Here is a 17,651-nt window from a genome sequence, read left to right as displayed (position 1 = left end):
CCCTAGAATGTAGACGTAAACAATACGACTTGATGTTTTTACACCCTATGCCTGCCCCGACTTATTGTCGCTTTTACTATTTCACATCCCTTCTTCATACAATACAAGGCAAATCCAACTATTCCAGATTCCTCGGTCTAATACAAACTATTTACGTAACTCAGATTATACCACAAATTACCAGCAATATAATATTTAATGTAACTAAAAAATACTTAAACATAATGTAAAAATTCTATTATCCTTTACTAGTTGAGTACTACGTTTATTATTAATAAATTGTATATTGTAAGATACCGATCAGTATTTCAACTTATATATACATTGTATAAGTTGAAGTACTGATATAAATAAACTAATAATACAACTTTCGTACCAACAGAATGTGGGACCAGCTGTCCACTGAAGTATTTCCGAACCAATTCGACTTCATGGTTCCTCCAAGAAAAGAGCGTACCAATTATTAAAAGACCGGCAACGCACTCGCGTGCCCTCTGGCATAGGTAGTGGCCATGGGTGATATCACTTAACATCAGATGAGGCACCGTTTCGAAAGAAACTTTCTTGCACTGTATAGCTTAGATACCTTAATCCTTATGCAGACGAAACAAAACCACAATCATAAACGCTCACAGTTTTTCACTTTGTCATAAATAAAGTTACCGGTATTAGAAATTCCATATTGATCAAAATCCATCAAGCTTTTCGCTAATCTCATACATAATAAAACCGATGCAATCTTCCTAATTAATATTTATATACTTTCACGTGTTGTTTTAGTAGTTTTTTATAGCGTCCATTAGTTATTTAATGTTGGCAGCACGATTGCGTGTGAGTGAGTGTCCATGGGCCTAACACTTAACATCAGGTGAGTATCCTGCCCGTTTCCCCGTTGCCAGAAATTGATAATTTTACCTAAAGTGTTTCGTTCACGCGTTCACTTTTTATTGGTAAGATTTTGTAACATCACTTAACATCAGGTAAACCACCTACCCGTTGCCTCATCTACAATAAAAAAAATACAGAATACTTGCCAAATGGAAAATACGGCTGTTAAATAAACGTAAACCTAAAAATTTTATCGTAGAACCGTTATTTACTAATGAATATTCATTAACGCGGTCTATTTCGTGTAATTTATTCAAATTTAATATATCAATCTGATTTTAATACGCCCGTACCATGATTTATTGTTACGATGTATGAAAGTAATTACATTATTTGCATAAATTGATCGAACGTGTTACATGTAAGAGAAAACGGGTTCTGTGATTTTAAGGTCCCACAACTTGATGGGGCATGGGGCTCGTTTCCGGACAAGGCTACGCTGTTACCGTGACCGTGGTGGACAAGTGGGGTTCTAGGGGGTATGCTCAGTAGCGAATTCCAGATAAAACACCACAAGGCAGTCGCGACCAATAAAAGTTGTAAAATGTTTTTTTCGAAAACAAATTATTCACCGGGGAATATAGCTCCTAGGTATCTACTACCATGCTTCTTCTTATCTTTAAAAACTATTCCCTTTACAATTAATAATAGATTGTCCAATAATAAAACTTCTAGAGCGGATAACTTGCGGTGAACGAAGAAAGCTGACGCAAATTATATAAAACGAACGGGGACTCGCGAGTGCGTTGTCGGCCTTTTAAAATTTATTCATATAAATATTAATGAACGACAATTAAAAAAAATAGAAAGTCTAAACTAGATATTTTTAAACAGTTTATAAGATAACATTTGCTAAAGCTCCCTGGAGGTTAATGCCCTCCTGGGTCCTAATATCTTATGAACATAAGTTAATACCGTAATAAAACTTAATTTTATAACTGTTTTAGGATCGTTATTTATTTATCAGCGGACGTGTTATTTTATGAGTTTCATATAAAGCTCGTGGAAGCTTTATAAAGCGTTCGTTGGTGACGTGTTTGTGATGAGAAAACGTTTTCTTATATACACATAATTGTTCAGTATCACTTTAATAGGTTTATTTCCCGGTAAAACAATAGTTACAACGGCACCTCGTTCGTAAACAAATATTCAATAAAAAGTGTCATATGTCAAATAGGGATTCAAAGATACAACAGAAAATGAAGACGACTATAAAACATTAATGCATAATAAAATACTTTATATTTTATTACATGCTTTAAAAAGTCCTTCATAAAACATTCGCATTCCACACGATCAAAATGAAGGAAAACATATACCATAATACTTCTCATACCAATAACATAGAACTTTTATTTTATTGATATGATTTTCCTATAAAGCAATTCTTCATTCTGCAATAAGGAAATGACGAGAAAAATAGATTACCTGATCTTGTGGCTCCATCGCGAACCTCTGTTCCTCGTAACCATGGCAACCGGTAACAAAGATCACTAACAGGAACCAAACATCCGTCCCCCATTTCCGTTTTGCGATGGATGTTCTATTTTTGAGTTTTGAATCATCCCGCGCGCGCTTTTCTCGTAACTCAGATTCGATTAGCGCCATTTTGTTTTACTTCGGCGCATCGTGGTCCAAAATTTGAGACATTTGAACACTCTTATCATCTAGTTAATGATATTATCTGGAAAAGAAAAAGATAAATTAGTATGTGTTAATTTAGGCGGATGTATGACACGTGTTTCTGGCGCCACCGCATAAATTTCTAAGCTTTGTACTAAAAAATAAATAGCCAACATAGAAGCTTTCTTCGGATGAAAAATTAAATTTTTCTCACTGAGTGAATGTAATTCTTTGAGATAATAAAGTATCTTTGATCCAAATTTAAATTTAAAATTATTTTATTCTATATATACAATAATTACGAGGGATGATAAAATATCAATAACATATATCATAGATTTATTTAAAAATCACATTTGGTTTTTTGGTTGGTTGTCTTTATTAATACTAAGATTTCATAGATTTTTATGTATTATAAATTAAGTTTCGCCCTCATTTCCATTCATAATTATTTTTATATTGTTCAGGGTTGCCTGGAAGGGATCGCTTAGTATCGATATTGCCGCTAGTTGTACCGTGTTCTCTTTAAAAGTTTATTGTCATTTAATTCTTGTGCAAAACTATAAACTAATTTTGTTAATAATTTTTTTAAAATAATGCAAACACGGCGTACAATAACCGTGTAAATTGTTCGTTAAATGTTATAAAAGATATCATAAGATTTATCTAACAAGATTAGTTCCTTATCGAAACCAGTTAATATTCCCCATTATTTCTTTAAGAAAAATACTATAAAAAAAATTCTTTCATGAATAACAAAAACTAAGTGCAATAAAACCAAGTACAAATTTGCGTCCGGTTTAAAATATAGATTTAATTTCTTTTAATCTATTTTAGTATGATTATTCGTTGTGTGTCGCACATGCTTAGCCATGTGGCGACAGACTTTATCAATGGAACACAGCAATAAAGTTGCTAGATATGATGAGTCAAATTTCTGTTACTAATGGATAATATAATTTGTCATACTTATTACTTAACTATAATATAACTGTCTAGGAATGCATGAACCATTAAACTGTTGTTATTGGTGATTATTGCTTAACTGTTAACTGTGCCAGCAGTGAAGCCGCAATTGACAAAGCGATTTCTCAGATTAAATAGAATCAATCTCAAAACAATGATAGGGACAATTACGGGCCATTGTCTCATGTTTATTAAATATCTTTTTGTCCTATGCGTGACAGACAGCCCTATGTGAAGAGGCTGTTTCAGCGCAGAGGAATCAGTCACCCACGTAGTCCTGGAATGCGAGGCTGTGGCTAAACAACGTGTAGAAATCCTCAGAGCAGTGAGACCAGCAAGTGCCCAGGAGACTTCTATACTTCTGGAAGGAGCTAGGCTGGCCAAATTAGCCAGGACTTTACGCACAACGGACCAATTATGAGTCTAAGTGCGAAAACTGAGTCCACCAACCATAACCATTGGTGATTATTGCTTTGTTCGTATAGTATAAATAATTATATGTCCATGGAAAGTAATGTCTTAAACTACGCTCAGTATTGGAATGATAAACGAACGAAAAATATTTTTTTATAAATATCTACATCTAATATCAAAAGAGTCTTGCACGAACTATGACTCCTGTATCTCGCAAGTATGGTTTTGATGTACCGGAGTTAAAGTTATTTATAATTAATTTTATATTAAGTTACTATACCATGCTAAATTTTACGGAATTTTACGATTTTACCATATTTTTACGGATTTTTTTAATACTGTTTATATTGTTTACAAAGTTATGTATATCTCATGTGTCAGATCAGTGCTTTTAAACTGTAGTCTGTATAAAGACTACCACTTTGTAGTAGCCATCAAATAAGTTTTATTTACATAGCCACTATATATAATAGCCACTTCTAGATATCTATAGCGGAAATAGACCACCATATGGCCGCAACAAATATTATTTTAAGGCCTCCTTTTTATAATTGTACGCACTTTAGTTAATTAACGTCTGTGGCCAAGATGCGCTCACTTTCCCATGATTTTTTGGTTTGTTTATAGTTTATTAAATTAACTTTATGGTAGGATAATTATTTTTAACTTACCTCCTCTAAGTTTTAGAGAAGTTAATATTTACTAATTACAAGCATTTTTATTCGGTTTCGGATTGGGCAATTTATTTATATCGGTTTAAGTGACAGGGGCATTGGACTGTTCTGTTTACTAATTCCAGACAACTGTCTCGCTTTAAACCCTTCGTGGTTTTACTAGTGCAACTACTAAGCCACGGAAGTCTAAATCTAAAATAGATATAACCATTTTGTCGCAAACACTATCCGTTATATCGGTGAACACATCGCGAAACAGGTTTCCCAATGCAAGCATTTTTATTGATAAATAATAGACATAGCCTATAGGTTACATTGTAATTTAATTAAGCTCGATATTAAAACAAAAAAGATTCAAATCTTTTCAATACTTTAATGAGTCCTCATTTACCGAAAAGGTTTTATATATAAAAATATTTAAATATAAAACCTCTTTTAAATAGATCGAGATCAATTACCAACAAAATGATTTATTACATTCGAAACGAGTTTTTAAATTATTGAAATCAAAGCCGATAGGTATAATGATTTTTCTATACAATTAATTAGGTATAATTTTAATAAAATGTGTTTTAATATTGTTAAATTAATTGCTATATTATAATTGTTTTTTGATGTAAATTTCAAGTTATTTGTATATTTTTTTCCACACACAGTATATCGTTTTAATCATCTAAGAGGCTCTCTGAACAGCAGTAGTAGGGAAAAACTTGCCCGAAGCTGCTAAGACTAGTGGTCTATATAGGTAGATTATCGAGACTAGCCGTGTATGAGTAAGTATTCGCGATTAATGAAAATAAATTGTGAGAAAAACGAACATGGCTAAATCCAAAAAATCACTTACAAGTATGTGGCTAGTCCACATGTAGGTTAGATCAATTTTGTCACAACTATATTCTGTCATGAATAAATTTTTATTATTACTGATTGCTGTTTTATCATATGTATTATGAATGATACAACTAGACAATTATCTGCACATCATTAAGCTAAGTAGAAGCTCAATAAGAATTTATACCAGAAATGTATTCAAAGAGATTCTGTTTAAAATATATTTTTACGATGTTTTTATTGAAGGTATATTATTTTTAATGACATCATTACAATAACGACTATCGCAAGCGTTAATATACATTTCCATATTATAAAATGTAGGTATCTATAAAAAAATATTTCTACTTATTAGTGTATTTAATAAATATGTAATATTCATTTACACGCTTTCTACTGATCCTGTTACTACCGGCAATACTGTCCTAAATATTCTTACACTCTTTACTCTTTTACCGAATGAATGCAATACTAATTACAGCAGCATGAGCAGTGACAGCATGACTGACCATGTCATATTCTCTACCCACTTCCCTGTTTATTAGGGCCGAATGTAATGCATAGAAACAAGTACGAGAGAGTTATTTTAATGAATCGTCGCATATTTCGTATAGGCTGGATCCAGAAAGTTCTTAATCGAGTTGGAATGTCGAAAAAAGTTATACAGAACATTGAACAACGAAAAGTTGCGAACTTGGGCCACGTGTTGCGGCATGACCGCTACCACCTCGTTCAATTAATAATGGTTAAAATTCGTTAGAGGAGTTACGTGTTGGTAGAACGAAAAACTTGTCATGACTTCGTAAGGTTAGGGAGTGGTCGGGCATTGCAACTGCGGAAGAGTTGCTGGATCCGGCACAGGACGACAGACAGACACGATTTACGAGACTGACGGCCAAACTAGCGTACGTCCTGAGGGTTTATTAAAATATACTCACATGACATAGTGTCCAGGGACTTTCCTTTCACTGTTACATTTTTATATTGTATAGGTTTCGAATTAAATAGTTGTACATAAAAAAGAAACAGAAAATTGCCCATCTCGCGAGACAAAACGTCCCGGCTACATTGCCAATATTATTATTTATTTCAAAGGCGAGCGACCGACCAACCCACTACGCCAACACTGGCCATACTCATTATAGACACAATATTTTCGGCGTACCTTTATGAACGTAAAAACTAAGTAAAGCGATGCGAAAATTTAGATATATAGATCGTTTACGCCCATAAACTCACGTGTGGCCGTGTTGCAAATGTATCAAATGTCACAGCAATTCGATTCCTGGTAAAACATGTGCTGTTTTATCTTTTGCTAAGTGTCATCAGTTTAAGTGTTTTGACAGAATGGAGATTTCGCCGGTTTTTGCTTTCTGAGAATTATTTCTATAGGGCTCGACGAATGCAGGTTGTTTTTTAAATGTATTATAAAATGAATCGTAAAATATGCTTCTAAGCGCAAAAATGGAAGACAGCTGGACTAATAGCTTTTAATGGATAGAGATCAGAGGATATTTGAAATCAAACATAATAAAATTTAAGATTTAGTACTTATGTTTTTATTCCGGTAAAGCATTATGTAGCAGCATATCAAAATGTTCTATATGTTGGTATATACTAAAAAAGGAGACCTAGTAAAAAACATGATGTTACGCGAAACGAAGTTCGCTTTCATCCTTTCATCTTTCAAAACAAAATAATTGTGTCTAGTGTAACTTTTTACTTAGTAGATGGTATACATATTTATTTTTGGTAATTACATCTTAAGAAGTTTTTTTCGAGATGTCATAAATAAACGAGTTGAATATAAACGTATAGACAGCATGCAACGTATACGGCGCGAGAACGTTGAGATATTTGCTACCTCAGCTAATACATGGACTACCCAGTCAGTTATTAGATACCCTTACGTAAACCAACAAAAACTAAGTTAAAAAAATACTTTTAATTACATATTGTCGCGTTCTTTACCACAATACAGCTGTGGCTTATACAAACTACAGCAATTTTCTAATATATTTTATTATATGTATTATATATCTGTAAAATAATAAAAAAAGTTAAGAAAACACTTTTTAAACGGATTGAAGCTATGTATTATTATTATAAACTTATAATTATTTACATAATTTAAAATGAATGTGTAAAAGCTATATTAACAAAAGACAATACTATAACAAAACGTTATCAGAATAAGAACATGAGTGTTTTACATCTCAAAAAATACAGACAAATATTTAAATATCATATTTATCTCTTATCACAAAAATTAAAGAGATAGGACAAGAATGTAGGGTAACATGTTTTGTTCCCGAAAACTTTTTTAATTCTAGTCTAGGTATCCTATGGTCGAGTTCAAAAATAAAAAATAAAAAATCAATGGCGCCACAACCTTTTTAGCGCTTCAGATTTATGCATCGATTTCATGATCATTTGTCAATCTAATAGGCAAGGAGTTGATCAGCCTAGTGTTCCTGTCACACGGCGTTGACTTTTTGGGTCTAAGTCAAAGCGGTTTCCTCATGATGTTTTCCTTCACCGTTCGAGCGAATGTTAAATGCGCATATAGAAAGAAAGTCCATTGGTGCACAGCCGGGGATCGCATCTACGACTCCAGGAATGAGAGTCGCACGCTGAAGCCACTAGGCCAACTGTTCAAATGTTTAAAACAATCAATTTCTTGAGCGTTAATTTCAATGCGCACAAGCTTACCAGGAAACTGTAATTATCCTAATATTCAAAGACATTAGAGCCGAAATAGAGCTGGTCCCTATTCTTATGTAAGTGATATTCTTAGACTGTTTTAAAATTCGATACCCTTTATATATAAATAGGATGTCAGTCATATGGGGAATGATTCTCTTCAACATATAGATATAGGTGAATGAATAAACACTGCAAATTACTCGTACATGTTTGATTAATAGAAATTGCATGTCGTGAATAAATAATATCAATAGATACGTGTAATTCTATTTAGCGCTCATAAGCCTGTAAAAGTATATTCTTTTTCTGTATTTTTTTCTTATCACTACGATTATTAACTACAATTACATCACTTCCGTGGGATTTTTTTTAAAATTTGTAGTTATATAGAATGTTTTGATATATATATATATATAGCAATTATTATTATGTAGAATCAGCTGCCCAGTAATGTATTTACGAACCAATTGGATTTAGGGTCCTTCAATAAAAGATCGTACCAATTCTTAAAAGACCGGTGAGTACGTTACTGACCAGCCCTCTGGCGTTAACAGTCCATAGGCAGTGGTATCACTTAACATCGGGTAAGCCTCCGTGTGTAGCCTGTTCTTTAAAAAAAATACAACTATTTAGTAACAGTCAGTGTGACTTTTAATGCTTAGATTTAATGCATCACTTGAATATCCTTCTGCGGTCGCATGATTCTAGAATAGGACGCCACATTTCAAGGTTTATTTTACTTTTGTTTCCCAATCTATCTATATTTACACGAACGTTGAACCCCAGGGAATATCTTTAGAGATTCCTTTGTGAAATATGTCAGCCCTACTTCTAATGGAAAATGATTGTATTTATTGACTGCATTCTATCGTTTAAAGTGCTTATGTGAAAAGAACCAAAAAGAAATTACAAACACGTACAATTACATAATTACAAATATTTTTAGTAGTTTTTTCAAAGGAAACACAAAAATACATAAGACGGTACTTCTACGATTTTCATCGGAATTTATTCTTTTATACCCTCTTTAAATGGTTTATAGAATTTTGGTTTTGAAGTTTTGGTTTTTAAGAATATTATATACCAATAAATTGCCGATATGACTTTAAATATCCTTAGCTGTCCTGGCATATTTTTTTTTATAACATACGAGCGGGAGGCCTTTCGGATGTTGACAGTCGTCTTTTAACACTTACATTGCCACAAGGCTCGCAAGTGGGTTGCCGGCCTTTTAAGAATTGATACGCTTGTTATTATAGTATACCAACAATAAAGTGCATAGTAAAAGAATATCCTAAAATATATTTTTTTTAAATCCTTCGAAATAAGTTTTTAACCAACTCTAAACGTGTATATTTTAAATGTCACATACACAAGATGAGAGATATATATGTTTAAATTAATCCAATTTAAATCCTCAATACTTATAGTGAGTCACAAAACACACGATCCATCAATGCCAGAAAAGTTTATATTTTAGGCACATTTTTGTTTTTTGACTCACAATGTTTACGAATGCCGAATTTTATAGTTTCAGTTCAGACCACATTGATCATTTAGCTCTGACGTTCGATGCTTCATCATTACACCATCGGCATTTTTATATGAAATGTGATGAAATTTGTATTTTTCACACCAAAGATTAGTTCTTTAACAGTTAATAAACAGGAAAATTTAGATAATTTATTTGATATAATCAAAGACGTTGTGGACAAATGTCCCGCTCTGTGATTTTGTATATTTTTTTGGCATGTGAATATAACTTGTTCATGCAGAAAGATATTGTCCTATCCGGCAAAAACGAGTTTCATTTAGACCTTCAAATGAAATTATTGTAATTGCATGCAATCATCTGAAAATAAATAAATAGACCAAAAAAATCTTGAGCTAAATTACAAATTCTAATTCTCGCGTATTTATATTATTACTGTGCCCACTCTGCCCTCAATATCAAAAATAACGCGTCATAAACAATAGCCAACGATTTTCAGAATATTTTTTTAACTAACAAAATAAACGTCACCTGGTTCAAAGTCACAAGGTCCACTGTAGTTCCACTCACATTTCAAAATTTGAATTGGGAATTCGAATCGGTTCGGGCCGCGCGACGCGACGTGACTAACCCGACTGGGTGTACGTTTTGATTATTCTGTGTCGTGTATTTTTAGAATACGCCCCCTGAATGCTTTCAGAAGAACACTGAAACCACGTGGACAGTTTCCGCTGAGGGTGAAGGAACGAGGGGTTATTCTAAATATCTCAAAAAGGATGAAGGGAAGCTGGACATATGTGGCTGTCTGGACCAAAACGATACGTTATTTCACAATAAGAACAAACAGGAATTTCGTTATTATAACGCCCACGGTTTCATACTGGACGCTATAGTATAGATGCACGTTTAGTTAAATTATTACCTTATTATAAAATTAATTTTTTTTTGGGATATTGGAACCCACAAAATGCTCGATGTGAGTGTCACGTGATGTCAATAGGTATTGTGAACAGACACAGTATTAGTAGATGACCTATGCCATTAAAATTTTGGCAAAATGTTAACCATTGTACTAATGGCTAATTGTACTAATATTGTAGCGATTACTGAAACTTACTTTAATTAGACTAGAGAAAATTACTAATGTTTGGTTCAGCTGAACATAGAATTCACGAGAATTTAATTAATGTCAATTTGCTAATATGATAGAAAACGGGTTTTCATTGTACTTATTATCCCTTAAATTTTTGTTTAACTGTATCACTTTGAAGTTAGTTTGTTATGTGATAAACAAATTTCCATCCCTTGCACTTGCATATATCTAATTTATTAGTGTTATTTTAGTACACACATTTTTTAATAAAATATATTTATTTAACAAATTTTGACATACATACACAAAAAGTTGGCCCATGTACATGATGGAAATACTTTTAGAACATCAGAAACATCAAAGAAATAATTTTAAACAAGAATTTAAGAGAACTATATTTAAACAACACTTTTATTTTCAGAACAGAAATAGGTAATACTTAAAAATACTGGCGCTACAACCTTATAGGTCTGGGTTTCCGATTTCGTTGCTCTAATAGGCAATTGGGAGATCAGACAGCATCACACGTCATCGAGTTTTCAATTAATCAATAACAATCAATTAATAATCTGTTTTTAAATCGAAGATTTCCTTAACCGAGTGTCAAATGCGTACATAGACAAAACGTCCATTGGTGCTACCTAGGATTGCGGATAACACATAAATATAACCTTTACATAAAGTTTCAGAAAAAAAATGAATGTATTTTTACTATTAATTACAATTACAAAACAATACAGATTCAGTCTTGTTATTTTAGTCAAAGTAGCGAACATATAAACATCCCTTGAACTTCAACGATCGCTGTGTAAATTAAAATAATTAACGAACACATGCTTTTAATTTTCTCACGCTATTCGGTATGAATAAACTACATGACTTTACATGTTTAAAATATGGTGTAATATTTTAAAGTATTGGGAATGAGTAATAAAATTTGAATAAAATGAAAAAATAAAAAAAGTTCTGAAATGCGTGAAATCTCGAATGCGATCTGAACCGATTTTGATAAAACTAGGACTTTTCCCCACTATAGAACTGACTTACATCAATAAAATTATCGTGATATGACTTTTTAATTTCTGATAATTGTGTGACATACATAATTGAATACATGTGCTTCAAGGCCTAAATAAAGCTCAAATAATCAAATCAAACAATGTCGCACACCTACAGGCCATAACACCCCATTTTATTGGAGTTAATTAAAAATAGATATGATTAATTGAAAAGAACGAAAACGACATCAATCAATTTTTTTCTTGTTAGTAAAAAAATGCTTCTAAATTTACTGCCAATTTTTAAATCAACGGCGAACGTAGAACGAACGTGAGAATATACTCTCCGTCTCTACTTTTGGTTCAATTAAACTATTATTAGAGTCAAATTAAATATTAATATGGGAATCAATTAAATTACACTTACACAAAGTAAAATAATATAAATTAATTTGACATTGTGAATTTCCCTATCGTAATTGTAACACTAACAGCAGATAAACACGCCACGAGCTTTACAAGATCTGTATCTATTTGTATATTTGAACAATATTTGAACTATTAAATAAAAATACTTTCGTAAGTATAATTGTTATGAGAGTTTTGAAGCATATTGTTTGCTAAGAATATTTTTGTAGGCGCATCAAATTGTATTTTCCTGTTTATTGGTAAGATTAGGAAACCCTTTTGTTTATAAGAGGATGTCCGTCTAAGATGGCTATTTGCACTTATTAAAAAAATCAAAGGAATTAAATTTTGTATTATTAAAAATTGTACATCGGTAAAATCTAATTAGTGTTGCTATGATTGACCTGGGCTTTACACAGGTATGTTTTTCTTAAAAGCCATCCTAAATCTAAAATATGTAATTCACTCACATTTTTATACACAAAAAAAGTATGGATTTTTACAAATATTTTAAAAATTAAACATCATGCAAAGCCAGATTGAGCCGCAAGCATATTATAGAATGAAATATTTATGACCCTAAAAATAATTAGGAGTGAATTAAACTTTATTTATATCCGTTATTCAGCTGTATAGAGATCACTTTTTAGCTCAAAGCTAAAAGCATTCAAAAAAATAGCCAAAACATAGCGTTAATATTTTACTGTACTCAAAAAAGGGTGCGAACGTCTGGGCTTATATTCTGCGGACTTGCATAGTCTCTGCTAAATTTGTCCCTATTCTTTTTTATCTAGACTCTCAAATACCACCCAAAACTGCACTCTCATTTAATATACTAAAGTTGAAAGTACTAAAGCATTCCAGTTTTGATATTCAACGGCAATAACGACTCTACGGTACCTCGTTATAACGGCGACATTACGTTACCGGAAACGTCTAACGAATTGTTGAAGTGATCCCTTTGGGCGCAATTTCGTTAAGCATTTAATTTTGCTCCTGACTTTATGGTTTAAATTTAATGCCTGTCAATTTGGTCTTATTCGTGCGGTGGTGAACTATTTTGTTCAATTTAAATCTAAATACATATAATAAATGAGTTTGTGCTGGACGCTTATCCATTAACAAATTTTAATGATCATTGGCATTATGTAACTATATTAAGACTTTGCCTTGCCTTACATAGCGTATTAAGATTACCTTTTATATATACATGTTATTAAATAATCTTGTCACATAGGTCAATCAATTCATATTATATTACTGTTAAAACGTAACCAGACTTCCGGAATTGAAATATTGTGTTCCATCACGCGAGTAATACATGTCTTAAATACACATTTCACTTTAACAGCAAGATGAAAATAACAGTTTTATAAATTGAAACTTTCAGTGTATAGCATTCTATTGTAACCGTATTTTAAACGTGTTCTACGCAAATAATACACATTATCAAAACAAATGAGTGCAGACGACAAGTTTGCCTACTTTCACAAACCTGCCTGGGATCTTATTAAAACAAGACCATTCGTAATAATCTTTGTAGAGGATACATTTTTGTATGTTTGTATCGAATAAACTCAAAAAATATTGAAATTACTTCAAAAATTACCTAACATGTACCCAACATAACATAACTATTTTGAAAAAATAATTGTGTAAATAAATTGAGTGTGTCTGAAATCTTACGCATTGTGTGTAATATAAAAATAAAGTTCCGTTCAATATTCTAACTTTATATTTTATTTTTTTCTGTTTTTTTTTTTAATGTTCCTTTTATATTTATATTATCCTAATAAATAAATACTCTTCATTAAATGAACTACATTTATTAAATCCTCGAAACACAGGCGTTAAATATAAATCATTAAATTTCAATACCACTTTTCGCTAGTAATATTAATTATAGCATACTTGAAATTACAATCACGATCATTAATATTAGATCTCTAAATGTGAAAATGAATTATGTTTATCTTTTTGGTGAAACTATTATGATTTTGGAGTTATATTATCATTTATTACATAATAAGTGTACAATCCGTAAGGATAAGATTCCGAGCCATCACTTAGCACTAAGTATGACTCGAGTATGTCAAAATTCAATAAGTAACAGTTCAAAATAGCCAAAAGTTGCTCTTAGTGATATAGTAGGAGACCTATTTTTTTATTACACGGGCAAACGGGCAGGAGGCTCACCTGATGCATAAGTAAGTGCAACCGCCGCCCATAGACACTCACATTGCCCGAGAGCTTGAAAGTATGTAGCCGGGCTTTTAAGAATTGGTGGTCCCTTTTCTATAGGACCCTAAGTTGAATTGCTTCGGAAATCCTTTAGTGCACAGTTCGTTCCACATAGAGGTGGTGCGCGGCGAAAATTATCCTCAAAAACTCTCAGTTTTGGAACGTCCGATGATATTTCATCATCTCCATTATTGTAAATAATTTTTTATAATTGTGTTTGATTCCCGCGAGTACATAACATTATTGAAATAACTTGACGTTTCGAGTGCTTTTCAGCAATTGTGGTCAACAAATAATTAATTACATAATGCTCGCTTTGTTCACGGATTGCTGAATTTTTAGCTCTCATTAATGGTATTAAAGTCAAAATATAAGTACCTATCAGATAATATTCATTCGGAACCTTTGATTTTGGCCAATATAACCGGTATGTTGTTCTAAACGATGTCGTCGTAAACGGTTTCGATTGTATATTTATCACGAAATAAGAACTTCCAGAACTGTTTTTTATTATAACGTAAATATAAGTTTAGATGTGCTACTTGAATCATCACATCCTGTATAACTTAATCCCGATTAAACACATAAACATCCGTCGACCAATAAATGTATCGGATACCCAGACATTGTATTATATTGGAACAGCTGTTTAAAGATCGGTAACTAAAATAGCCTGTCTGCGGGGGTTATTTTTGAAAGAACCGCCTTAATGCTGTTACAGGTTTCCCCCTATGTGATCCTTGTCGTATTCTTTTTTGGCGATGAGAAAATGTCTTTAAACATTTAAATGACTTATTTTTAGTATTAAGTGTAAAAAATCAGTTGGTCTGTTGTCAAATAAGATGGTAGCTGATTTTAGACATACATATATTTATATATATTTGACTGAGGTTAAGATTATATTGCTTTTATACCTTCTCTACATTTTTGCTAACACGTTGTGGTAAGAATCACTTGAACTACGGAAAGAGCAATCGACGATCTACTTTCCTTCATATTTTGAGGACTAAAACATACGGCATGGGGCCGGTTAGATTGTATGTGTCTGAAAATTCTTTATCCCTGCGGCACGCCTGATTGGAGTCCAGGAGCTGTTCTCGGCCAGCAGTCACCAATTCACCACTCGCAGCTTAACAGTTTTGGGAAGACTGAGAGATGAATGTATTTTCTTTTAAGTAGAAATAAAAATTGTTTAGAAGTCAGTTTATGTATTATAATTATTGTCTGGCATATATACTGTAAATAAATAAAATAAAGTATACCATATTCTATGCTTTTATTTATTACAAATTTTTAAACAATTAATTTTCACATATAAAAAATACATACTAAAATACTCCTATGGTATAGTAATAATAGTTTTAACTGGATAAATAAAAAACCTATAACAAATTTAAACGTTTGGTCCCTGGAGCCGTGTTCCACCAGTACTGTCTACCAGGCGCCAACTAAATTAGTTCCTCCACGCTAAAAGTATGTTAATAAAGCAGTTTTGCCAAGGTATTCGTACAAAGGTCATATCTAAGTATATGTTATCTGTTTGTATAGCCACTCCATCGACGTGTCAGAAGGCTAGTCACCAACTTGTCTATAAAAGAAATATTACTTTTTTTTATAGAACAAGTTGCAAATAGGCAGGAGGCTCACCTAATGTTAAGTGATATGTCCCATGGAGACTCAATTACAGTAGAGTCGCGAGTGCGTTGCCGGCTTTTGAAGAATTGATACAGACTTTTCTTGAAGGACAACAACTCCTCTGAACACTCTCCGTGCTAAATGCGGTAGAATAATACGTTTTAATATTAAGATAGTTTTCGTTTTTTTCTAAAATTAGTAATTATATATTTAATGAAGTAAAAATAGAATGTAATTTAATAATAATGAATGCGAATTTGGAACAGATAAAGGACTAATTAATTCAACTGATTATGTTAGTTAATGGACGTAAGCTTTAATGATTTCAATATTTTGTTTAAACATAATGCATAATTTTAAATGAATGCAATGCAAATTCCTACATAATTATTTGCATAAGTAGAAATGATCAAAATTATTTATATTTGGAGAATTCATATATTCGCACATCATTTTTTATTCTCCATAGTTGTGGAGAAAAGACAGTGTACTCTTCCTCCGACCTAGGGTATTTGAACAGTCGAACTACTGACTGTTCGGCCCGCAGGTGGTAGGCCGGGTTCGAACGTATGACTTCTGGGTTGAAACCGCAAGCTTAAAACAAGCTTAGAACAACGTTCATATACAAAAAAAAACAATGGCGCTACAACCTTTTTAGTTCTGGGCCTCAGATTTCTATATTTGTTTCATGATCAATTGTTAATATAATAGGCAAGTAGGTGATCAGCCTTCTGTGCCTGACGCACGCCTTCGATTTTTTGGGTCTAAGGCAAGCCGGTTTTCTCACGATGTTTTCTTTCACCGTTTGAGTGAATGTTCATGTAAAACGAAAATTTATATTTAATAAATATAGACATAGGCATAGACATAACATTTATTACTAACGAAACACCCACACATAAACACAAAAATAATAATCATATTAATCAAAAAACAAAAAAAAAAAAAAATATTTCAGAGTATAATGTACATTTTAAGTGTCTAATGTGTGTGTGTTGTGGTGGCCCTGGCTCAGCATTATGCTATGGAGCTGACGTTTTTTTACAGCGCTGGTCATTCTGCCAGACACCACAACTGTTAGTTTGCGCCTCACGAACAAGAAAAAGTATGTTAAAATAATAATAGCAGAAGAATTCGTCTGTGTAAAAATCAAATTTTCTATAAAAAATAAATTTTGTTTAACCCAAATTAAACTTTCCTACATTTTATTACAACTTTTTATCCTGTTTGAACATTTCAACGACAAAATGTTAAACGTTGTTACCAATAATAACTGAGATTTTCGCATAATTTGATGGGCCTGATTGCAAGTGTAATTAATTATAGTTTAAAAATATGTCGGGAATCATAACGTGTGACATTTTAAAATTCAGTGTATTTCATTCACAATATTGGCAGGAAAATTACAAACTTAAAATTCTCTTAGCGCTTCTAGTTTTGGAAAGGATTTGAAGTAATAATGCACTATAAAATAAAATCTGAAATATTATTTCTGTGGACATGCCTTGTTTCTGCGAAGCTACTTTATACTAATATTATTAAAAGGAACTATTTGTTTTGAATTGAGCAGTGTTGGCCTAGTGGCTTCAGCGTGCGACTCTCATCTCTGAGGTCGTAGGATCAATCTCTTTCTATGTGCGCATTTAAAATTCGCTCGAACGGTAAAGAAAAACATCGTGAGG

General features: G+C 32.3%; 1 protein-coding gene across 5 annotated transcripts in view; it reads right to left on the bottom strand.

Moving 5' to 3' along the window:
• The window catches only part of LOC123720420 (irregular chiasm C-roughest protein-like), a 55,209-nt gene that overhangs the window by 23,177 nt on the left and 14,381 nt on the right, over window positions 1-17,651 (bottom strand). For 3 of the 5 annotated variants that reach the window (XM_045677019.1, XM_045677015.1, XM_045677018.1), the window contains exons 1-2: window positions 10,126-10,211; window positions 2,317-2,572 (exon numbers count right to left, since the gene is read on the bottom strand). In XM_045677019.1, coding sequence (XP_045532975.1) covers window positions 2,317-2,496 — 180 coding nt within the window. In that variant the 5' untranslated portion in view covers window positions 2,497-2,572; window positions 10,126-10,211. Of the gene's footprint in view, window positions 1-2,316; window positions 2,573-10,125; window positions 10,212-17,651 lie in introns of those variants that run through there. The other 2 variants (XM_045677017.1, XM_045677016.1) reach the window with 2 other exon arrangements.

Source organism: Pieris brassicae, chromosome 2 (genome assembly GCF_905147105.1).
Source record: "Pieris brassicae chromosome 2, ilPieBrab1.1, whole genome shotgun sequence".
Taxonomy (NCBI): Eukaryota; Metazoa; Arthropoda; class Insecta; order Lepidoptera; family Pieridae; genus Pieris; species Pieris brassicae.
Note: the sequence above shows the minus strand (reverse complement) of the source record. Positions and strands in the feature narration are given on the sequence as shown.